Genomic DNA, 24230 nt, shown 5'->3' on the forward strand with positions numbered 1-24230 from the left:
AAATCAGAAACAACTTGTATGCACTGCATCATGAATTAGATATTGCCTGATTTCAGCTCTCAAAATAGTGTAAGCATTGTATACCGAAGACAACTTTTTAAGCATATTTTATTTCCATCTCTGTGAAAAAAAACCCCTGTGCTTGCAACTAAATAACTACGGGTTAGTCTCTTCTGTTCCTGATCTAGAAAAGTAGTCAGAGGAAAATACTGTCTCTTAATTCATAATTTGGTTTTGACAAGGTTCTTATTTCAATCAAAGCTATCAAGGCAGCTCTAAGAATCATTTTTAAATGGCATAGCTGGGCAACTTGATTGTAAAAACTAAATAACCTGAGTATCACTGGCTTCCTAGCATGGGAAGATCTCTTTTCTCCATCTGCTTACCACTTAGAATTTGAAAAACTAACTATATGGGAAATGCGTAAACTCCAGCACTAGCTTGTATGTGCTCTGCTCTTAAGAGATCTGGATTAATATCGGATGTCTCTCAGAAGGGGAGAGAACTTTTTCATCACTGATTTCTTGTACTGTTGGTAATCACCTCAAAGTTAGCAGCTCTGAGAATACCAAGGTTAGTCTTTTGCACAACCTGTTGTACAAGGTAACCAGGCTCTTCCTCATGAAGAACTGAGACACCTGGCATTCCACAATGGAGTCTCTTTGAATTGGAGGGCAACAGAAACTCCAGTTACCTGTGCTACAGAAGAGGTGGGACTCAAGTTATGGCTACAACAGGATGAAACCATGTTCTTCAACCACTAAAAGACATCCACTCCCCAGTAAACAGACCACAGCTTAAATAAATGCCCCTCCTAGTAGCTAACAACCAACTGTGGTCATTAGTGCTGTTACTCTGTTCCTATCACACTACTAATTGCCGCCTGCTAAAATAGACAACAGCTATTTGATAATTTCAAAGTCAAGAATAAGAGGTCCTTAGCTGTCAGCTTCTTCAGCTAGGAGACAAGCTTATTTTTGTAATCTTTGGCTCTCCACTCCAGACACTGAACAGAAACTACTGCAGTTAAGACTAAGAGTATTCCATGCTGTTTGGAAGACTTCATATTAATTTCTGCTCGTACTCCATATAGCTACATCCTGCTGAGTTACAGCCTTTCAGCTATTACTAGCTAGCAGGGAAACTAGGAGTCTGATACACTCCTATACATGTAATGGTATACTACTACTTCTAAAAAAGTGCTTTGATTTCAAGAGGGACAAAGCATCTGCTTGCAAGCTACTGAAACTGATCACTAACTCCCCATTGCCACAGCTGAGAAACAACCTAGGATTATGGCTCACCATTGGCATTAATGTGCTGGAGATGAAAAGCCTGAGAGTAGGAGCATACAGGAGAAATGCTGGCTTGTTTGTATGTAGTTATTTCTCTACACACTTAATACCGGTTAAGAAATGCTCATCTCAGGAAACTCATGCAGATGGATGTAAAGCAGGTATTAGTTTAGAACAGTAAATTGCAAGTACTCCCAATAGGTGACATGCAACTGCACTATGAGAGAACTGCTATGAGAGACCTCATAGCAGCCTTCCAGTATCTGAAGGGGCCCTATAGGGATGCTGGAGAGGGACTCATCATTAGAGACTGTAGTGATAGGACAGGGGGTAACAGGTTCAAACTTAAACAGGGGAAGTTTAGGTTGGATATAAGAAGGAAATTCTTTCCTGTGAGGGTGGTGAGGCACTGGAATGGGTTGCCCAAGGAGGTTGTGAATGCTCCATCCCTGGCAGTGTTCAAGGCCAGGTTGGACAAGGCCTTGGGTGATACGATTTAGCATAAGGTGTCCCTGCCCATGGCAGGGGGGTTGGAACTGGATGATCTTAAGGTCCTTTCCAACCCTAACTATTCTATGATTCTATGAAAACCACCTGTTGCATTTAGGATACATTCAGAAAGCCTTCAGCTGGTAGAGGTTACTTCATTTTAAGGTCTTCCTTCTAATGATTCATACCAGAGGCTACATAAATATGCTTCAGAAAAGGTGTTAATCGCTTAGTAGCAACTAGGCTTAGAAAAATTTTTATTCTTGGCTCTATTGCTTCCTTTCACTCCAAGATGGATCAAGAACTCTAGTCTCTTGGGTATGCACTCATATTTCAGAGGGAGCAGGTACAGCTGGCTATATGTTTTGGCCATTAAAAGCACAGAATATTATTACAGCAAGAGCTGCAGTCATTCTAACCTTGGAAAACGACTTATAACTCTCAACACTTTACCTCCCAGTCATTTCACGTTCCCATGCCGATAAACAAGTTCTCGGTAGCTCTAAAAACAATTAAATCCACAAGTGAATATGAACGTATCATTTATTTGAGGTGGACAATTCACATCATTAAAAGTCACAGGTAACAAATTTCATCTTGAATTTGAATCGGATGTTTATAGCTTTCAGGGGCAGCTTCAGAGAAATTAAAATACAAAAGAGGTGCAGCGTGCACCACAATCAGATGCAGTTGAGAAAAACACCTAAATCATGAACCCTCAGAATGCAATTGAAACAGCAAAAAGAAAAAAAACCCTGACTTGGGCTGAAGAAAATGCATCTTGAAGGCAATCCACTGAATGGCTTCTTCAATTATTTACTGTTAAAAAAAAGTCTGCAAACCATGGCACAGGCATATCCAACCCTTTCAGCTGCGAGGAAAAGAAAACCTTGTCCTAACACATTCATTGCATAAGTCTGAAGTCATACGCAGAAAATTTCAAGTAAAGGATTGTGGTCTGAAGTAAAAATTCCGTTTCTTATTAAAAAAAATGAGAAGGCTATCTGTTTTTCTTCTCTCCATCCACTGGTTGATCCGTTTCTGAGTCATACTGGCATTTTTCCACACATTTCCTAGGGAACCAGCCTCGTTCTCTTATTGCACCTTAAGACATGAAAAGTTGCATTAACTTGGAACAAAACATGGCCCACTATAGATGAAAAACACAGGATTGGAAGAGATAGCAAAAGGTTACACCCAGGTTATTTTATTCTCCAAGGATATCTAATGATTCCCAACATCACTGCCTGGGGATGCATCTGTTCTCTTCCACTGCCTAAAATGTTTTCAGAGTGCTCTACTTTCCTTAAGAAAAATCTTTCCTAATACCCTATCTGAATCTTTCTGACTACAGTTCAAGTTCACAACTCCTCTTTCTACACACCAGAGACGCAGCTAACAGCTAACAACCTTCTCCACAACATGTTTTCACACAGCTGATGACTATTTGTATATACCCTGGGCCTTCTCCTACCTCTTTGTTCTCTCCCAGCAAGCCATCCCAATTCTTTCAGCCTTCCCTTATAGGTCACATTTTCTACTATGATTATTCTGATTGTTTTCCTCTTGACCCTTTACAGCTGATCTTCCTCTTTCTTAAGATGCAGTATCTGCTTTTACTTGTGGAAGTGTTTCAACTGAGTCTCTGCCAATGTTGAGTAGGATGGAAGGATTACTTCATGCATCTCAGAAGCTATACGCTTTTTTCTTTCTTGGAAGTGTTGACTCATTTTAAGATTAACACTTTTGCTCAGAAGAACTACTACTTAATAATCAATTTTCCCATCTTGTTATAGTGCAGCTTGTTACTCTGGCATTATTATAGCATTTTGCTATGCAGTCTCAACAAATCTTACTCTATTTTTTGAAGCCTAGTTCTCCAAAATCCCAGTGTTATATTGATTTCAAATCTAGACGCTCAGTATACATTCAGTTCCCTACCATTTCACCCAATTAAAAACCAAAACTAGTCAATGTAGCACAGATATCTTCTGGTAATAACCAACACAAAACAACTACCATTCTCATTTCTCTGACTCATTTAAGGTTTGATGTTTGAGAGAGTTCACTGGAGTGAGCTGCTAAGCTCAGGAAATAGCAGGGTTTATAGACTAGGCTTTAAACTAGGTTTGAGGGGAAAGGGGATAACACCAGGCTTGCTAGAAATGAGCCACAGGGTAGCATGCCACTGCTGGAGTTCAGATCCACAGAGCAACTTGAATGCATTTATGCCAGTGCCCACAGCATGGGCAACAAATAGGAGATGGAAGCCATTGTGCAGCAGGGAAATCATGACATAATTGCCATTACAGAAACATGGTGAAATGATTTGCATGATTGGAGTGCTGCAATGGATGGCTACAGGCTCTTCAGAAGGCACAGGCAAGAGAAAGGTGTTTAGATAGGAAATCTCAATGTGTTTAAGAAAGTATGCTACTTAAGTATCAAAAAAAGAAATAATCATTAACCTCATTAAGAGTCTAAAAGTCTAACTTTTTCTTCAATATGAAGAAGTGTCCTGCTTCCCACTCAACCTTCAATAAACTTCAAGACTGGCAAGTCTACTAGATGCAAAAAAACATGGATGTGGTTTTAGAGGGGAGAGAAGCTAATGCCAGTAAGTTCAGTCATTATGTCTTTTGAGAACTGAACATGTAATATTGTTCACATTTCTAGACAACTATAAAAGTGATTTGTAATTTTCAACACAAAAAGTGAAAATAACTGCTTCATAATACCATCAGCAGCTGAGTCGAGAATCTTCTCACCATACATCCAGTGGCTGGGGAGGAAAGCGTAATAGGTAATTAGATGCCAGAACTCATCTCAATATTTCTTTTAACCAAAAATTAAGGTGTGGAGCCACTAACTTTAAGCCTCTTGTGGCTAAAATCAGATCCCCTTTACTCAGTGCAATTCTTGGTTCTTCAGAACACGGTGTTGTGAATAACGTTTTAACACCTTTAGTCACAGGGCAGCAGACACCACTGTAATCTTCTATTGCTCGATACCGCACCTACAAATTTGAACACAATGTAGCAATCTATTATTATAAGGAGCTACGGCCTTGCTGACAGTTTCATACCAAGAAAGTCAATTCAAGCATACTATTAGATTTGAGCACAATGATAATGGCTGTCAGAGCGTCTCTAAATTTTTAATTAGCTGCTTAATAATGAAGCAGTGTCATCTTTATTAGCATGTTTATTATCACCTAAGGAGCAAAGGCAAAGGAAGCTAAATGCTAAGTTTAGTTAAGCAGAGGTTGCAGCATATTGTTTGTGTGGAAACACAAAGCCTTTATTTAATTGCTAAGTTTAAAATAAAGAAATTGTTTCAGCAATTACTTACATTTATTTAAACTGATATTTCAAAGTCATTTCAGACCAAACTTCACAAATACTTACGCTTCTTACTCGCTTGTCTGCTTTCTGTTTCAGCTGCTCTATCTGTAAATGATTACAAATAGAAATTTGGGCAGTGTTTATTTTAAGAGGACTTGTGCATTCAAAACAAAATAAAGTCAGGTATTGAAACCATTCAACAAACACAGGAAATATCATTAGCCTTTAAAAGCACTCACAAAAGCATAACTTTTTTAGTCTATCAAAAATGGGAGAACATTTGACAGAAGTCTTGTTTCATAAATATATATACTACTAGTCTGTCTATTTTGGTTATTTAAAACACTGGTATATTACTGCAAAGGAAAGCAGGCAATTGGCTACTGGGGAGGATTAACTTGAGATATCACTGAAGATCAATTACCGTCAAACTGTACTGATGACAGCCATCTCTTACTGGCCAATCCAGGCCATCTCCCTCAGGAATCCCAGACCATGTAAACACTTGCTTGAAGTTCTTCCATTTACTTCCCATGTCATAGGGAAAAATAAAGGTCTCACCCGTTTGGTAGTACTGGATTCTGTCTTTGGCCTGGAAAATAATTAAGAAATACAGTACACAAAAATATACCCTACAAACTGCAATCAGCAGTAAACATTAAGAAGACTGGATCGTAAGTTCTGTATGTGTCATGAGACCTAAAGGCAAACATTTTGAAGCAAGAGCAGTATATTCCTGATATAGTAACCCAGGCTTTCAAACCTGCATACAACCAGCATTTTGAAGTATGCTTGGTTTGGGTTAACTTGTCAACAGAATTAACTGGCTATATTCATTAATCCACTCTAAGTTCTGATTTTATTTCATGGCTTTTTTTAAGGACTAATGCCTGACCATTTCTCAGTTGCATACAAAGGCATCCACTGCTCGGGATTCTTTGATTAATCAACGCGAGAATAATTCAACATCGGTAGTGCCTATTTCACCTCCAAGAATTTTGAACACAGGAATGCTCTGAATCTCCCACAATCTGCAGCCACGAACTTTCCATTCTCTCAGTAACAATGACATCTAGTGGAGCAGCCACAGAAGAGTTTGTCCTCTTTGTTGCGATAATGTAATTATTGCATTGTATTGCATTGTCATGTATTACATTCTGTGTTCAGTTTTCAGAAGGGACATATTAGCAGCCTGTATTTTACAATAAAAATATTAATATATGACTCCAAATTCTACTACATAGTTGTAACAGGGTTTTCTTTCACTTATATTCCATTGTCCTATTATTAAAAGGTCTAATAGGACTAGGATCCAGCTAAGCTAGATTCTGTGCAAAGGGAAAGCATTACAATGCTTAGGGACTTACACACAGTCAAAATCTTCATGCTAATTTTGACACAGAATTAAAGAAAGATGAGGTAATAATGAAATGTATGTGATTTTATACAAAATAACCTGGTAGCCCTGAACTAGTTTCTAAATGCTGAGTCAGTTTTGCTTCATCTGAAGTTAGCTTCTGCTTGGCTCTATTTCTTTTGAAAAATCTTGAGAAAAATCTCTATAAAGATACGGAAATCAAAGAGAAATTTAGAGAAGAAAAGATTAGGTATCACTATTTTCCAGTACTTCTTTGAAATGAAGGCAAATCATTTCAAGTTTAATCAGAGAAGTAGGAAATGAGAAAAATCCTGAGCCCAAACATGCCACCTAGAATGGGGAGGTGGACAATTAAAGAGATAGGCATAGTGAGAAGCAAAGACAACGCAAGTTTCAGCTGAACACACCCACTTATTCCAAGTACATAGGCAAAGTCTCTTAAAGCAAATACTTTGTTATGTTCACATCAATTCTCCAAAAAAAAAGAAAAGAAAATTCTATGCAGTTAATGATTTATCATCTATTTCAAGTAATTTCAGAGACAGTAAAGGAAAAGCTGGTTGCAGGTATTAAGTCAGTGGTGAACAAAATGACACCTTTGGTTTAAAGCCAGAGAGGTAAAACAATAAATCAGTAACTATGCAGAACAGACTTTGTAACAATATAGTACAAGAATACTGTAATAAAAGCTTACCTTTTCTTCAATCCAGGACTCGATTGAAGTTTTATTTGTCAAAATTACTTTCATCTAAAATAAAAGTGTTAGGCAAAGTTAGCGTTGATTTTCTGCAGGAATACATCAGCTAGTCAAAGAAAACTTCACTTAACAAATTGTGTTTGCTTTAAAGAACAAAGCAACTTTTACAGGCTTAAAACCACTCAAAATTAAGATTCAGCATAAACACATGCTAATGCTATGCTCTAGAACTATACAGTTAGACACTATCACACAGTATTTCCGTTTATGCTTAAAATGCACACTTATTTCCTTCCAAAGATTTCAAACTTTTGAAGTAATACTTTAGGCATGTTTGTATCTATCCTCAGGGACAGGGGCACGTACTCCTGAAATACCAAGTATTTTCCTTTTCCAGAAAGTTTATAAAGGCTATCTCATATTCTCTTAGTGTTAGATTCTCACCTCTAAGTTCTCCCACAAAAAATGGTTGTGGTACAACAGAGGAACTGAGATAAAGCAACATAAACCTCTGAAAAACTTACCCAGCAACATAAGCTATGAACAGCTACTCCCATCTCAATTCCAAATTCTGTTTCTGCTCCACAAGCAGGCACAACTTAGTGCTTTTAACTTCTTTGTAACAGAAGCCATAAACTTACCTGGATAATAAACAGCATACCAACAGCAATAGTTGTTCCTAATGCCAGTCCTAAGGCAAATAAAGATGCAGCAAATGCAGACAGTCCAAAGGGAATAATGGGTCGAGGGTCTCTTTTGGCTGCACTCATGTCAATCTTTACAGAACTCCACCCAAAAGATATCTGCAACAGAAATGTATCATTCAGCTTTAGAACATTTTGACTGCTGAAACAAAACAAGTTGACAATAAAAAAATCTGCCTCTTAAGTGTCCAACTTCAGACGTTTTATAATGCAAATGGAGTAATTAAAAAAAAATATTCAAAAGACCTTTCTTCTTTAGAAATACATTCTTTGCTAGATGTAGGGCTTCTCTAGAGGGAAAACAAACCAAAATCCCCATCTTGCAAGCTCCACAAGTTAGGCCCAAAATCAACAAAAAAAAATCTGGACTTTGGCATATTAACATATTCACCAGTTTCAGATATAATATATTAACATAACACAGAACTCATTTCCAATAGAAATGCTACAAGTTTTCCTCTAAAAGCTTTTGGAGATAACAGTTCCCCAGCATTATTGTTCTCACAGCCTTCACCTGTTACACTCAGTAGATATATTCCAGCTCTTCACTGCAACCACGAAGGCTGAAATCGAAGTTTATAATCTTAACCATGGATCTGAGGTAAGGGATGTATTCTAGAACAAGCTTTAGTTACTGTTGCTGCAGTTAAATTTTTTCCATTTAAAAACAAACACAATGTAATTTATTTTTAGACCCCCTTGAAAAACTGAATACAATTCTAATAAAAGTGGTAAGCAAAAATAAATATTATTTAATTTGTCTGCTGGAAATAAATAGCAGCTAGTTTCTATGCCGGCCAAAACACAGCCTGTCTCTCTTCATACAAAGTGCTACTCAGAAACTGTCTTCAGTTTCTAGAAAACTCCCAGTGACTAAGACAAGCAACTTCTCACAGGCGGAGAGCAGAACTTAAAGAGTATATACTGAGAGATTAACAAGGAATTCTATATGCTGCTTCTCAGGAAACCAAATTGTCTCATACTTCCAGAAATATATTATCCATCTGACTTAAATAATATTTTAAACATTTAATTATGTTTTCTTACTCTGTTGTAAAGCTGAGTGTACATAGTCATAACAAATATGAAAGAAGCATGAATGCATCCAAGCGGAGCTAAGAGGAGAAACAGAGTGAAAGATGCGTGATTCTGGTACCCACAACAGTTGTTGATCCAAGGACAGTGGTGATCCATCTTCATGACACATCTGTGAATAATAAATATCGATTAATATAAAGGACATTTATGATGTGTTTCAAAAAGCTCACAGAAAAAGACAGCTAACTTTCTACTACTCAACCTTCATTCATTCATTTAAACCCACCAATTTCTGACAGATTAACACAGTGACTTCTTTTTTTTGTTGCTATTCAGAATGGTATTTCATGTTGCAGAGTGAAAGAAAGCAAAACAAGAAGTGCCCCCCAGGTCATACCATCCTTTATGACCCCTCCTCCTCTTTACTCAAATTTGGTAGTTGCATCATATTCCAGAGCCAGGAGACAGAGGCCTAGAATGGGTCGTGTAAGAACTGTCAACACAGTAGTAGTAACTATTGCCATTTCTTTAAAATAAGCACACCAGGAAAAGAAATGAAATACCAAATCCCCTGTGAACTACTTGAAGAAAGAATATAAAGATTCACAAGCAGAACTGAATTTCTTTTCAGTAGACCCTCTGAAAGCTTTATTAAGTGTTACGTATTGACCTCACACCACCGTAAGACCTTTTCAAATACCTTTTAACAAGAGTAAATACCTTAGAGACACTCTTATATTCAACATAAAGCTGGTTGTTTTTATGTAGCTTACATGTGCAAAAAAAACCACCTGATAATCCACGTCCCAAATTGCACTGATTTTACTTAATGGGTATAAAAGTCACTAATTATAGTGCAATTTATCTGCACCAAATCTAACTGATAAACAAAGGACTGAATTGCACAAATATCCAGCTTCTATGAAAATAAAAGTTAATTGTTTTAGAACTACTATTATCTTTTAAGCTAGTCCATTCCCAACAGGCAGTTCAGTTTCTCCCTTTTAAGAATTAATTACTCTGTTAGCTCAATTGTCACTGTAGAATTTCTTGAACATGCAATCATAATTATGAGCATGACTGCTTCTGAAAAAATTCCTCGGTCTCACCCCATTCAGGTGGGCCACAAGAAGTTAACCTCCATTCATACACTGAAACTTGCCATCGTACAGAAGACTTTCAGCAATGGTTTAAGCTACCTACTTCATTGCAACAGGCTAGAAATACATGCGGAATAGGTTACTTTAGCCACAGTTGAGGGGGCAGAAAACTCTTAAAGCATGTCGTCAGAATGATCTGGAGAATGTGCTGCAGTGTCTTCAGTTTTATTTGACAAGAGAAATAATTTAAGAACCTGCTTTTGCAAAGACTCAGGATCTGCTGCCATTTTCTATGCAGTCCTCAGGGTAAATACTGTCACTCTAGGAAAAGGGTCTAATTTTAAATCTTGGGATGACACAGCCAATTACAGCACTGCTCTACAGTTTCAGTCTCTGCTTCCCAAAAGCACACTAACTGCACATCCTTGTGTTTACAGAAATAACAAATGAACACGCATGTTGTAATATCCTTTTACCACATTCTCCAGTAGTCCTTCAGAGGAGGATCTGCACAGTAAACCCAGGATAAACACAACTACAGCTTAGACTGTAGACAGCTGAAATGGCTTGCTTTTTTCAAGCTGCATTAAAATCTAGTGCAGCTATTTATAATAAAAGCATCCTTTACCAAAACAACACCTTAGCAAAGAGTAAAGAAGAGTCCAAAATTTCCACTCAAATCAATCTTTAACTCCCATTGGGAAAGATGATAGAATAGGCTTTTCTACTCCCTGAGCAGGTGAATGTTCAGATGAAGGCCTGAAAGATTTTTAGGTATTTACACAGGGTCACTTTCCTGAAACAGTACTGCAATGTTTTGTTAATACTGTTGAGAAGTTCTTAAGAGGAAATGATTTCAAGCTAAAAAGAAAATGTTAAAGACAGATTTATTCATTAAACTAAAACACAGTAAAACCATACAGAAATCATGTAACTACAAAGTGGAAATATTTGAAACAGGAGTAGTGTTCATACAGAAGTCTTTTTAAAGTGCACAAGACCTGGAAGAACAAATTATATTAACAGCTCATCATTAGATTTGAAGCTGCTTTCATATGGACTTAAAACAATTTTAAAGATAGTACCTGTTACACTTTCGACAGTGGTGTGAACGTGGTGCCTTATAAGACTGACACACTTTACAGTATTGGAGATACATGCAATCCTGAGATTTCTCCTTTAAACAGAAGAACAGTTGTGTTAGATGTATACATAATTCTGTTGGCAATACACATCTTGACACTTTCCTAACCTAAGCATCTTTGCTTTCTTCTGGCAGGGTGTGTTTCATAACCCAACCCTATTTAATGGTAGGTGATGAGGAAATATGAAATAATGAAATAATTCCTTGATATCAACACAGCCACCTCTCACTGTTGAAAGTGCTGGTTGCTAAAAGAAATAAACAGTTCTTTCATCAGGAACAGTGTAGTAGCAGGGCTCCCTAGTGAAGTTCTGGGAGTAAAAAAAAAAAAAGTATGAGGCCCTTATAATTTTTTGAAAATAGCTTCTGCACCTTGTCTCTTCATTTTATGCCATGAGCCAATCTGGACTTACTAATGAGATGCTGTACTGGCAAGCATTAATGTTCAGCTATGGTTGACAAGAAGCCTAGCATGACCTGGCAATGTGCACTGACAGCCCAGAAAGTCAACCGTACGCTGGGCTGTCTCACAAGGAGCATGATCAGAAGGTTGAGGGAAGTGATTTTCCTCCTCTACTCTAGTCTCATGAGACCCCAACTGGAGTACTGCGTTCAGCTCTGGGGCCCCCAAGATACAGAGGATGCGGACCTGTTGGAGTGAGTCCAAAGAAGGTCACAAAGACGAACAGAGGGCTGGAGAACCTCTCCTAGGAAGACAGCCTGGAGAAAAGAAGGCTCTGAGAATACCTTATAACAGTCCTCCCATAACTAAAAGGTGCCTACAAGAAACTTGGGAGAGGGATTTTTCACATGGGCACGTAGGACTAGGACAAGGAGAAATGGCTTTAAACTCAAAAAGAATACATTTAGATTAGACATTAGGAAGAAGTTCTTTACTGTGAGGGTGGTGTGACAGTGGCACAGGTTGCCCAGAGAAGCTGTGGCTGCCTCACCCCTGGCAGTGTTCAAGGCCAGGCTGGACGTGGCTTGGAGCAACCTGCTCTAGTGGAAGGTGTTCCTGCCCATGGCAGAGGGTTGGAACTGGATGATCTTTAAGGTCCCTTCCAACCCAAACCATTCTATGATTCTAATTAGTTATTTGCCACGTCTCTCACACAAACCCATGAGCCAAGTACAGCAAAATGACAGACTGGGAGACCTGTACATAGCAAGTAAATACTGGCCAAAATATTCTGTTTATAAAGTGGAATGCTCAATTATTCTGCTAGATTACATTAGGATCCTCTTGTCGCTAGACTCTGTCCTGAGAAATATTCCATGAATAGAAATGTGATTACCACTGATCTTCATTTCATGCCACTGGACCACAAACTCTGGCCAGCTCTCTTGAGATACTGAGCCTTTATCAGTAGGTCCTTCACTACTACTCGTCCAAAAGATTACTAAAGCAAAGGAAATGGAAATTTCTACCTTATGTTCAATACACTATTGTAAGTTAAGATAAAGATAAAATTTTCTGGCTCACATAAAAAAAAATAAAATAGATTTGCTCAATGAAGTTCTTCTAACCCTTATCACTAGCAGCAAAGTCTTCAGTGCTGGCAGGAGCATGCCGATAACCTTGAGGCTCTCATTGCTGGGTAGCAGCACTTGTTTCCTGTTGTTTTGATTTGAGAAGCAGCTATAAAACTTAACGTCTCCTGCCAGTAAAATGACGTTACCATCCTGCTCCAGATCACTGTAACTGACGGAACAGGGAAGGGATGGACGGAGCTGGAGCACACTGGACACGCTGCGAGCAGCAGCAGGGGGGCGAAACACTAAGATGTTGAAACAAGATAAGGAGCGAGGAGTGGCCCGAAGGGCTGGCTGTATCCTTCGAAGGGAGCTGGGAAACACCGGCATCAAAAGACAAGCGACTTGTACCGTCCCCCTGACCCCTGCACACAGTCCCCTGAGCAGGGCCGGCCCCGGCGCAAGAGCAGAACCCCCGGTCCCCCCACACCCGCCGCAGCCAGCCCGGGAGGAGCGATCGAAAATCAGCACTTACCGGCGTCCACCCCAGCGGGACGTACCCCGGGCCGACAAACATGGCGCTGAAGTAGTTGTAAAGGATCATGACGGTCCAGTTGAGTAGCATGATGAAGTTGACGCTTCCTCCGGCGGTATCCAGGGGCCAGTACCACAGCGCGGCGTCCGCCATGGCGGTGGCAGAGCACACGGCCACCACAGCCAGGGCCACCAGCGGTCCCCAGTGGCACAGCCGCCGCACGCGGCCCAGCCCTCCCGGCCCATCCATGGCTGCTACCGGCGCCCGGCCCTGCCCTCCCGGCCCGTTCGTGGCCGCCACCGGTGGCCGGCCCACCTCTCCCGGCCCGTCCATGGCCGCTACCGCCGCCCGCCCGCTGCTCCTGCCGCCTCGCCGCCACCTCCACGCATGGCTCCCGCCACGCTCAGCCCCGCCGGCAGCCGACACAGAGGAAGCGCCGTGAGGAAGGGGAAGGGGAAGAGGAGGTGTCGGGGCCAGCAGGGGCTCAGCCCCGCCCCGCAGCCCAGGGAGCGGAGCCCGCGCTCGCCTCCGCCCGCCGGCGCCTTCGGGTCGGCTACCGCCCCCCAACAGTCCAATGGCAATAGAATCCCGACGGGAAATAGCGTCCTGCCGGTCGCGCCGCAGCCTCGTCTTTCCCCTCCAAGGCCACGGGAGTTGCAGGGTGTGAGCGGGCTGCCGGAGCGCCCGGGGTTGCAGTTCGAGCCCGCAAACGAAGGTGTGGCGGGGCGACAGCAGGGAGCCGTGCTGGTTGAAACACCTGAGCGGGGACTGAGAGTTCCGGCGGAACGCGTGGCGTGGTGCCCGGCGGCGGGGGGACGCCTTTGCGGGTAGCAGAACGCGGAAGCGGGTCGGTGCGGAGTGGAGGAGCTGAGCGCGGTGTCTCCGCGGAGCGTAGTGGGGCTGCGGCCTCCCGTGCTGCCGCCGCCATGTCCTCCGATTTCGAGAGCTACGAGCAGGACTTCGCGGTGCTGACGGCCGAGATCACGGGCAGGATCGGGAAGGTGCCCAAGCTGGTAGGAGGTGAGCGGTGGGCGCCTGAGGCGGAGTTGGGGTGGGGGGCTGCTCGCCTGGCGGCGCGCAGAGGCCGTGGTTTCCCGGCGCTGTTCGCCGCCCTCAGGGCTCTAACTCCGCACTGCAGCCCCGTCCTTCTCGTCTGCGAGAGCCTCTGCGGCTCCCGGAGCCTCCGGCATCCCAGCGGCAAGCGCTCGGCGTGGTGGCAGGAAGGTGTTGGTGTGTTTTAGCGTGCCTGTCCCAGCGACCCGTCACCCGACTGTGTTTTCTTGCTCCTTACGCAGCAGAGTCAGGATTCGCCTCCCTGGCCCGGGTGCACGTCTGTTCGAGCAGCGAGTTGTCTCTTGAAATGTATTGCGATTAACGGGACGGAATATTGTTTGCTGTAAGGATTAGCCCGTCTTTTCTGACTTGCCGTGCGGCCGCACAAAGTTAGGCCAGCACAGCTGAAGGGCTGAGCAGAGCAGGGGACACAGCTGGGCGGGTGTTTACCAGCATTGCTGCTGAATGCCTTTCGTTGTGATGATGCCACAATATCAGTCATGGAAATGGAGTCTTCACATAGCATAGACAGAATTTGTGTGTGATTTAACCCGAATCTCTGTTTTTGCTGCCTGCTATCAGAACATTTGGTCTGGGTAGTTGACTGAGGTGACATATAGGTAGGAGAATATGTAAAGAAATCAGCGTTTGTTTACTTTAATGTATTCGTCAACAGCCTGCAGCATTCATGGTTGATTCATGATGTATCCCTGAAGTAGAGATGATAATGCCTGTAAAATTGTTAGGGTAGAAAGCTTAAAGTTATAATCTTTTTACCCAGCCCAGCTGAATCTTCTACTGCATACGAATGAGTGCCTTAATATGGGGTTCCTCGTACAAGGCAGAGGGAAGTGGTTTTCTCATCATACAGCTCAGCTTAATGCCACTTCTGTTCCCAGGTCATTAAATATTTCGGCCTCTACCGCCTATACAAGTTTCCCAAAGCTTTAAGATACTTGAGCTGTAGGAGTGGATATAACTTAAGGAAGTAAAAACACGCTCATGGTACACTTTTCCATATGACTAAAGGAAAAAATATCATTCATCTGGGACCAAAGAATAACATCCTACTTTTAGAGTAGGAAATGTGTCATGAATCAGAGACTCTAAACAGGATTTGAGGTAGGTGGTTAACTAAAACATACCTCAGTGCAGTGTTAATTCAAGTATTAATAATATATTTAAAATGAATAAACAGGGATTTGAGAAAAAAATCTGATTCTGGAAGGTTATGTCCAATTCTAATCTTGGCAAGTTAGAAAGTCTTCCAAAAAAGTGGTGTTCAGTGACCAATCACAGGCATCATTAAAGGACAGGAAACTGCTTTTTCTTTGGCTTAACAAAACTGTTTTGCTGCTGAGCTTAACAAAAAGGACATGGGCAGATAATTCAGTCACAATAACAGTACTTGGAGGTAGAAAGCTTTTTCTATTTTGCAATGGCGATGACAAAATTAGAAGGAGGAGATCCAGACAGTTCCTGTGATTGAAATTTGTAGTGTGCTCAGAAATTATATTTAACCTATAACTAGCCACTAGAACAATTTGCCAAGAGGATGCAGTGAATTCACTAATATAAAGTACCTAACCACAGCAGTATTTTCCACTCCCTCACAAAGGTTTGTTCACTTTTAAACAGCAAATTTAAGGGCCTGTTTGTAGGAACAGGGAGCCATCATAAATACACTACTGGCTTCTCTTCTGAATATCAATAGTGCTACACTGATTTATGGAAAGAGAATAGAGATTTGATTTCCTAATTCTGTAGATTTTGGAAGTCGTCAGTGTCTGTTTCATAGTGGAAGTATATCCTGCTTAGTAGTAGTGGATTTCCATAATCCTCTCCTTGAAGCAGACTCCCTTATTCACTTAGGGAGACTTTAGAGCTTAAGTACAAGATATTTAAAGAATATGTTCTTAAACAGTGGCATAGCCTAGAAGCAGCAGACTTTGAAATTGTGATTCGTTTATGTGGCCATTAGAAGGCTGTTTTGGAATTTGCCATCCTCTCAAGGAGAAAGAATGCATGTTCCCTGTGGGACCAGTAGTGTAGTAGTGGGCTTAATGGCTTTAAGAGAAGACAATGGTTGATATTTTATTTTTTTATTTTAGAGGTGACTTGTCATACATGGTTTGGACTGCCTTGCTTTATAGCTGCTTCTTGCAATGTACATTTATGAGTGGGTGTATTGCTTCAGTTTTCAGGGCTCTTTTGTCTTTCATCAGAAAAAAAAATCCTGTACGAATTCAACACAAATGGCAGTCTTTACTACTAGAGACGTTTGACCACTTGAAAAAGAGCACCTAAACAATAAATCTCTGACTATGCTGAACACTTTAATCAGAAATATTTTAAATACACGTTTTTCCCTTGTTTCTTAATAGGAATATTTGCAAGATCTTTGCTTCTTCATCACCAGAAGTTCCAGTTAGTTCTTGTGGAGATGGCTGGGACAGCCTCAAAAGAGGATTGTGAGGTGGGAGGGGGACGTGAGGAGAGCTGCATGTGAGGTGGCAGTTTTCAGCAGCAGTGATTTGAGAGAGATTGCTGGTGGCCTTCTTCCTCCACGCTGGAAGAAGCAGGATGAAAGGTGTAAGGACTTGTGCTACTTCCACGTAATACAGAGAGATCTTCTGAAGTCTAGAGACTGGTTCATTTCCTTCTGCTACTGAAGATGGACCTGCTGTAACCTTCACATTCAGTCAAATTGGAGAAATACTGGTTAATTGTTTTTGCAACATTCCTGCAGTTGGTGTTGTCAGGACTTGATGCTGTCTTGTGTTCTAGGAGGATGATGGCTCAACAAACAGTCCTATTGTCACAAATGCGTAAACAGTTCAGCAAGAAATGTAACAAAAGCACTGTGCTACAGAAGCAATAAGCAGCAGGGACAATAGAATTTCTTGGGAAGAAATGTCTTTTTTTAAGGTGAACATCATCTGGAGAATTAAAAAAAGCAGTCTAAATAGAGAAATAACTTCTAAATGTTTTTTTTTTCTGTGATGCTGCTGCAGGTCTTTGAAGAATGTTTTATTAATATCCTTGGTGTTTCAGAGAAACATCTATCTTGTGCTTTGACCAAAAATTTACATAAATTTCAATTGCTTGATCTGAAAGAGTTTTTCCAGCACAAATGGTGACACTTAGTCTTTTCTGAGCACAGTAGCCACTGGTCATGATGGTTTTAGACTTGAGTGCTATCATTCTTCTGATACTCAATACCTGCATTTTCTACTGGGCAATCAAAGCACTGTATTTCAGTCTCTAACAGATTTAGCTGAGGAAAGTCCCTCCTTTAATTTTCTGTTATACCCCTGTACTGGAGTGTACTATTTCCGTTTCAGGTCTGGCTCATCATGTGGTGCCCCTTGAACCCAGTTTTATAACTGAACCCACATATCGTTCCATTTGTCTCTGCTGTTGGGCAGTAACTTCTGGCACAAACACGTAAACCTCTTCAGCAAACGCAGCACAATCTGCAAGTTGTCTGTGAACTGAAGCCCTTTGTTACTCAGACTCTTCCTCAGCATGTACTAATAAAAAGAAGCAATTACACAAGCAATGAGACTACTCAAGTTTTGGTCCACATTTTTTTAGTCTCTTCATTGGTTATGAGATCAAACCAGTGCTGTGTTATCTTTCTACACTTGTAGGCAGATTTGTGCCTTTCTGTAACTGCTGTATTTTGGGGCAAAAGAGTGACTAATGCAAGGGCAGAGTTGAAAGAACTGAGGAGAATGTAGTAAAAGCTTGTTTCTTTCAAGAAATTGATACAACTTTGTGTGCAAACACAGAACGGATTTCTTTGCACGCAATTCTTATATGAAGGAAAAAAACCCACTTTTGTTTCCAGTCTTTATTTTTATCCATCTTTTGTGAATTTGACCAGTTAAAGAAAATACTGCATGTAGCTTGTATAATTTAGGACATTCTGTCTAGCAATTTGGAGACAAAAATAGTGTTCTAAATTTAGGTATATTTAATGGAATATTAGTTTTTATTTTCTCTAAAGAATATTATTCTGAATTAAGAAGGAAATGTCATAATCCCCCTTTTATTATGATGGAAGTGTATTTAAGGAAATGATCAAGTAGGCAGATTGAAAACTGCTAAGACACAGTGCGGTAATACAGTTAGCAATGTGAGGATGTTTAATTGTATCATAACTTGTTTGTCCTGATCCACTAGATTAGTGGCAGGCTTCTGTTATTCTGAGTAACTCCCTCTGACCTCATCTGCAGTCTCTGAGAAATATCCTGTGGATATTGTGCCCTCCTTTCTATGGAGATGCTGACTGTGACAGTAAACTGGAAGTAAATGGTTTGGAAACTATTCTGGCAAGTACTTTCTGATTGACAGTGTTGTACCCTTTCATGCTTCTGTTGCTGGTGTCGACAACAGGCAGGCCTGGAGTTATTGGCAGTCCTGCTGACAGGTGGCTTCAGGCAGCATACTCCCACCAGGATTTTACGAGGATGTGGCTAAAGAAAAAGAGAGGAAAGCAAAACCGAGTGGGTGATACTTGTACTTTGGTCAGCTTCCCTTTCCTTACCAAAGTAATGCTGCTGGATCCTGCCACCCCTTCTTGCTCTGGGGAGTGCATGGTATTGTGTGCCTTGGAGGATCAGTAGCTGGAACAAGTTCAGCTGCTTTCCTGGAAATCCATGAAGATCCTGCTCCAAAGCTGCAGTGCTGGGATGTTGCCATGTGCCTGCTCACACATCTGTATTGGAGAGAGCAACAAAGGCGCGTTGTCGGTACGCCTTGCTCCTCGCAGTTACTCTGGTCACCAGCTGGGTGATTATGTATTGATAAGCCTGGGATGATGTTAAAATACAACTCTAGAGTTGGATGAAATTTTAATTAACTAAAGAAGATCATTTGAGTGTCTCCCCAGTTTTATGGGAGCAATTTCAGACAGACCTTGTGTACTAATGAGTTTTCCCTACCAACGATCTGTAGTGTAATATCTGTGTGGGTAGGTAAGACTTGCTGATCAATGAAGCGCTAGGTGGTTCTTGTAATCACAAGTACACACAGAATTTGTATAGCATGAAGTATCTTCTCCAAAGTTGCAGTTTTATATCCCTAAATTTCAGGTTACTTAATGTATATGGAAATTGTAATCCGGTAAAATTCAGGGAAATGCGGGAATTGCTATAGTATGTTTATTTTCTGCTGCTGTATTTTTAAATTTTATTTCAGCTTCAATAAAATGGTATTTTGTGTTTTATCTTACATTGTTTTTCCTTTTATCCATCGTCATTTTGCTCTCTTCCAAGTGATGGAAAGAGCAGGGGTGTTTTGGGAGGCTGGGTAGGAGAATTGGAATGTACAGGCAAACAAGTGGCAGCTTATCTTTTCTTTTGGGTTTAAGTTATGTTAGGAAGATAAATCACTAATAGATTTTTTTTTTTTGGCTTGGGTGTCATCATGAGAACCTGCTGGGGAATTAAAGACATTGCTAACAGAGAATTCTAAGTGCTGCACAGAAATGAACATGTCCTACATCTTCTGCTGTAGTAGAATCCCCCAGATTCTACTACAATGGCAATGTAAATTTGAGGTTTTCAAGAAAGATGCTGTTTTTTCCATGGCTTTAGCTTTGTAGAGAGGAAATGTAAGTAGTCAAGTATTACTTGTATATGTAAAACGTAAAAATCAAGTAATGCGGAATTTCTGGGCCTCTTTCAAGATTAAGAAAGGAAATTCTATTTGGGAAGATTTGGAGGTGAGCTCTAACTTTTAATTCTTGGGGGTTGTAAGTGCTTCCTCCTCGCTTCTGTCACTGTCAGAGTTCTCTTTATTCGGAGGGATTCAGTGTTCTTATTCTTTAGTGTAGACTAAGAGTTTATTCCAGCTGTGTTTTGGTAGTATGTTACTTAGTTCTTTCTGCTGCCACCCAGAAACAGCTTGGTTTGTTCATATAGGATACAGCAGAGTTGGAGCTTGAGACAGTCTCAGCTTCAGGTGAACCTTATCAGCACTGGACCACTTGCTTGTCCAGTCCAGTCTCAGAAGGAGTATGCTGCCTATCCAGCTGGCTATAATACATTCTTGGGCTTCTCTGAGAGGAATTTTTCCTCAGTGAAGGATCTCATACTGTAGTCTTAATTTTGGACTGTAAAGGAATTACCCGCATGTCCTACTATACTATAGCAGCTTCTTGGGTGATAACCCAGTGCATGTGATTTATTCTTATGGCTCTGCCTTATGAATGATGGTGTATCTTCAAATGACAGCTGGTTGTTTGCAAAGATCTCTGTTATCTTAAAGGTGGAAAGATGATCCTGAACCTGATCCTTTCTGCAGGCCGAGCTCCAATGTATGTAAGTGAAGAAGGATGGATCATGATGTTCATGTGTCCTTAAATTGAGAGTGTAGTGTATTTTAGGTAAAAGAAGATAGATGAGTAAGCCCAAGCTTTTAATGAAGGATGTTTTAAAGGTATGTTTTGGTTGCTACCCCAGTTCCTGCCTATGGCACTAAATTTACTTAAAAATAAAGCATTTTGACATGTTGGAAGCTAAATTGTATACGTGTAATAGAGGACGTCCCTCTTGAAATTCGGTGGCTTCTGGCATGCAGAAGATCAAAGCGGATCATCAGGTAGTCCCTTTGGTCTTTAATGTATCAATTCTAGGATACATGTGGAATAGAAGCAGCAAAGGAATTCAGGCTAAAAGAGAAAACTGTGAAGTCTAAAGATGCATAATAAAGTCTCTCATGCCAACATAGACTTACCCATTGCAATATCTGAGAAGCAATGACTGGAGGTACTGTTGTGCAACTCACTTTTTATCTACTTCATCAGGCAAATCACTGGCACAGATGTCATGATGCTCTCGGTGAAAATGTATAAATGGTTGCATATCAGAGTTTTGCTAACTTCATTGAGACAATAAGTAGATTTACAGTCTGAAGGATGAAAGTGTGGCCATGAGGGGGGCACGAGGCAATGCAATTGGTAGTATTGAAACCCCTGAATGCCCAAAGTAATTAAGCAATGTGGAGACTATTATCTAGTGACCGAATATTCCTCAGAAGTCTCCTTTCGTGCTGTAACGAACCAGGTGTTCAAAAAATAGGAATATTTGTGATGATGTGACCCTGAATCTCAATTCTGAGTTCACATTGGATTCTCTGAGAAGGGATGTTACGGGCGGGTTGAAAGTCAGACATGCTCTCTATAGCTAGGATAATAGACTTGCTGGGGACTGTGGCTGGTGATGATTTGCTACGTATAGCTTACAACTGAATTTTTTTTTTTCAAATTTTCATTTTTATTACTGATTTATGTTTTTTACTTTTACTAGAAGACAGTAGTTTTCTCTCTCTCATGGAGTTTCTCCCCCCGCCCCCCCCCCCCCCCCAAAGCAAAAGAAACTGTTCAAGGCCTGGTGTAAGAGCAGGGGTATAGAAACCTTGTTTTTCTTCAGTACGTGGTTTCATTATAAGTGGGATGCTTGGTTTTGTGCAGCTCATATTTTGCAAATAAATAGGATAAAGCTTTGTTCTTAAACCATAATTCATTTTTTTTTCTATTTTGCATAAGCATGTACCTTCTCATGCATTTATATGCACCCACTAAGTGCCTGCTGAGGCATAACTAACTCCTACACCTGGAGCAGCTGTAACTGCTTTTCTAACTAGCAAATGCTGTGTAACAAAGAAAAAGACTTCAAGGATTCTCCAGTCTCCTTTGTATGTTTGCCTTTTTCTTGTTAATTACTAATGTGTGTATTACAGTGAATGATGATTTCAGACAGGATGAATCCTTCGAGTCAGTTTTACCTGATATACATAAGCTTTTGAAATGGTGTGTTTTCCTTCCATGGCAAGAGCACAATTATATTGTTATTTTTACTGTTGTATTTCAGATGAGAAGAAGCAGATGGTTGCAAATATTGAGAAACAGCTCGAAGAAGCAAGGGAACTGGTATGTTCTGGCCTTTTGTATGCTAACTGCAAATTCCTAAGGAAAATAATAGGATCATTAGTGGTAACATTTAACACACATGATTCCCTAAAAATACTGAACAATAATAGAGAATAAAATAATATTCTTGAAATAGTTCTTATTTGAGTATATGGAATATCCAAGAGGAGTGTACCCTCTTTTAATTTTGTGTTAAATGATTGAAGATTTGCATTATTGCTGTAGGTTTATTACAGGCTGCTACAGGCTTTCAGCTGTGGATTAGGATTTTTACTTCAGGAATTGAATTAAATATTTACACACCTGGACTGTTGTTTGTTTATTGCTTGTCTTGTTTATTTTTTTCTCTTAAGACATGTGCATCTACTTGGTTTAAGCTGTCTGTCTTTTAAAGCAGTAGATCTTCTCCCTTCATTTAGCAAGTGAGGCAGAAAGATATTTAGTTGTTTGAGGTCAAGGCAGCAATGGTAGTGTGGGTTACTGATCTGAGAAGGGTATATGTGTTAACCAAGCATTACATAGTGGTCCATGCTGACAGAAGAAAGCAATATGTGTTAAGCAGTTGTGACTTCACTTTGTTCGATTGCAGCCTGCCATGTCCTCCATCTGGATGGAGTATAGAAGTCAAATGTTGTAGGTGCTCAGTAACTGAGTGTCGGTGACAGCTGAGATTGACTTTTTGCCAATAGCTCCTTGCCTGAAGTTGCTTTTGTTTATTTTTTTTGAAATTAGCTTGGTCTATCAAGTGTCAGAAATGTAATCTGGCCGTTAAGGTAGGGAAAAGAAATCAGTTCTCGTAGCCTGAAAGTTCTTATGATTGAGCAAATTGAATCAATGATTTGATTACTAACTAAACAGTAATATTAAATTTCACTTTTTTAGGTGGCATAGGAAGAAAAGGTCTCCAGGGTGACATGGTTTAGTGGTGGACTTGGCAGTCCTGGGGTAAAGGTTGGACTTGATGATCTTAAAGATCTTTTCAACCTAGCTGATCTTACAGTTCTAGGGTGTTTGTTGACATACCTGTTGCTTTTAGGTTAAGAATTGAATTAGTCTTGTAGGCTAGAGCATTGGAATAGCATCCAGAAAAGCTGGATATTGGGATGGCTACCTGCAGGTTCTACCTGTGAGGATACCAAGGTCTCTGATTTGGTGTTCTCAGTGGGAAACATGGTAAAGTTACTGTCCCATCTCATGAGGATGTTTTGAAGATATATGAAGGCCTTTTGGGCGCTTCCATACTCAAAGAGCCAAAAGAAAAGAAATGTTTTCCAGCCCCTTTTTACAACTTGACATGGCAAAAAAGCATAGCAGTACAGGGTAATGGTAGTGTGGGTGGTCTGATGAAAAATCATTCAAATTTGGTTTCCTACTCAAGATTGGAAGGAGCCGAAATGGAGTTAAGTCCTCATTACTTCTCTCTCACCTTATGTCAGGAAAAGATCATTTAAATTTGTTTTTATTATAAGATTAAAAAGTAAATCTTGTATCTGTACTTTTATCCTAATGATGATCTTCATTTAATGTACTGGCTTTTCTTTCACGGTTTTGTTTAAGATCTTGTTGCTAATGCTGCTAGACAGGTGCTTCATTCAATTATGGGCTTTAAGCAATTGCTTAACATGTTTGTGATTCATGTCAAAGCTTGGGTTTAAAAATCAATTTGAACAAACCTGCTAATAACGGAACTGATTAAAAAATCCTCTTTAAACTAAAGGCTACGGTAGAAAATCAAAATAAACCTTGCTACTGATAGTTTTAATACATTGGTTTGCTTCATTGTTTTGAGTAGTCAAAGTTGAGTCTAGCTCGTTTTGGTTTATTTCCTACTTGGCTAGGAAATAACACTCTCATATATCATAAATATTATTGCAGAGATAATTTATTTACACTGACTACCCATTGATTGTTTTAAAACACTGTCTGCTTTGTTTGGGTAAAATCACTGGTGTAATTGAATTGATCTATGTGCAGAACTGACACCAAAACTTTCAGACTCCCAGGCTTCCTTTTCAAGCCAGAGCTGTTGAATAAGATA

At 40.4% G+C, this 24230-nt stretch overlaps 2 protein-coding genes and 1 long non-coding RNA gene across 6 annotated transcripts in view; 2 read left to right on the plus strand and 1 right to left on the minus strand.

The window, feature by feature from the left end:
- Positions 1 to 2309: 2309 nt before the first annotated feature.
- Positions 2310 to 13755, minus strand: ZDHHC6 (zinc finger DHHC-type palmitoyltransferase 6). Its single transcript, XM_062607897.1, has 10 exons — positions 13201 to 13755; positions 11131 to 11222; positions 8955 to 9114; positions 7845 to 8006; positions 7201 to 7254; positions 5553 to 5720; positions 5192 to 5233; positions 4655 to 4800; positions 4523 to 4566; positions 2310 to 2888 (listed from the first exon to the last, which is right to left on the minus strand). The coding sequence occupies exons 1-10, from the start codon at positions 13531 to 13533 to the stop codon at positions 2785 to 2787; spliced, it is 1305 nt and encodes a 434-aa protein (XP_062463881.1). The 5' UTR covers positions 13534 to 13755; the 3' UTR covers positions 2310 to 2784.
- Positions 13756 to 13989: 234 nt separating this feature from the next.
- Positions 13990 to 24230, plus strand: part of VTI1A (vesicle transport through interaction with t-SNAREs 1A) — a 274468-nt gene continuing 264227 nt past the window's right edge. For all 4 annotated transcript variants that reach the window (XM_062607900.1, XM_062607898.1, XM_062607901.1 and 1 more), the window contains exons 1-2: positions 13990 to 14220; positions 22134 to 22192. In XM_062607900.1, the coding sequence (XP_062463884.1) occupies positions 14127 to 14220; positions 22134 to 22192 (153 nt within the window). In that variant the 5' untranslated portion in view covers positions 13990 to 14126. The remainder of the gene's footprint in view (positions 14221 to 22133; positions 22193 to 24230) is intronic.
- On the plus strand, positions 14358 to 17815 carry LOC134158188 (uncharacterized). The gene is made up of 2 exons (XR_009962636.1): positions 14358 to 15375; positions 16638 to 17815. It is a non-coding gene; the product is annotated as an uncharacterized LOC134158188 (long non-coding RNA).

The sequence above is a fragment of the Pezoporus occidentalis genome, unplaced genomic scaffold (genome assembly GCF_034315485.1).
Source record: "Pezoporus occidentalis ecotype Australia unplaced genomic scaffold, CSIRO_AGI_Poc_V1 ctg127, whole genome shotgun sequence".
NCBI lineage: Eukaryota > Metazoa > Chordata > Aves > Psittaciformes > Psittacidae > Pezoporus > Pezoporus occidentalis.

What these genes read in the sequence shown, in the direction of transcription:
- ZDHHC6 (XM_062607897.1), bottom strand. Translation starts at nt 13,533, where the DNA reads ATGGACGGGCCGGGAGAGGTGGGCCGGCCACCGGTGGCGGCCACGAAC. An exon ending in TCCCGCTGGGGTGGACGCCG is followed by an intron (nt 11,223 to 13,200) that starts GTAAGTGCTGAT and finishes TTCTGTTTAAAG; the next exon opens with GAGAAATCTCAGGATTGCAT. An exon ending in CACTGTCGAAAGTGTAACAG is followed by an intron (nt 9,115 to 11,130) that starts GTACTATCTTTA and finishes TATTATTCACAG; the next exon opens with ATGTGTCATGAAGATGGATC.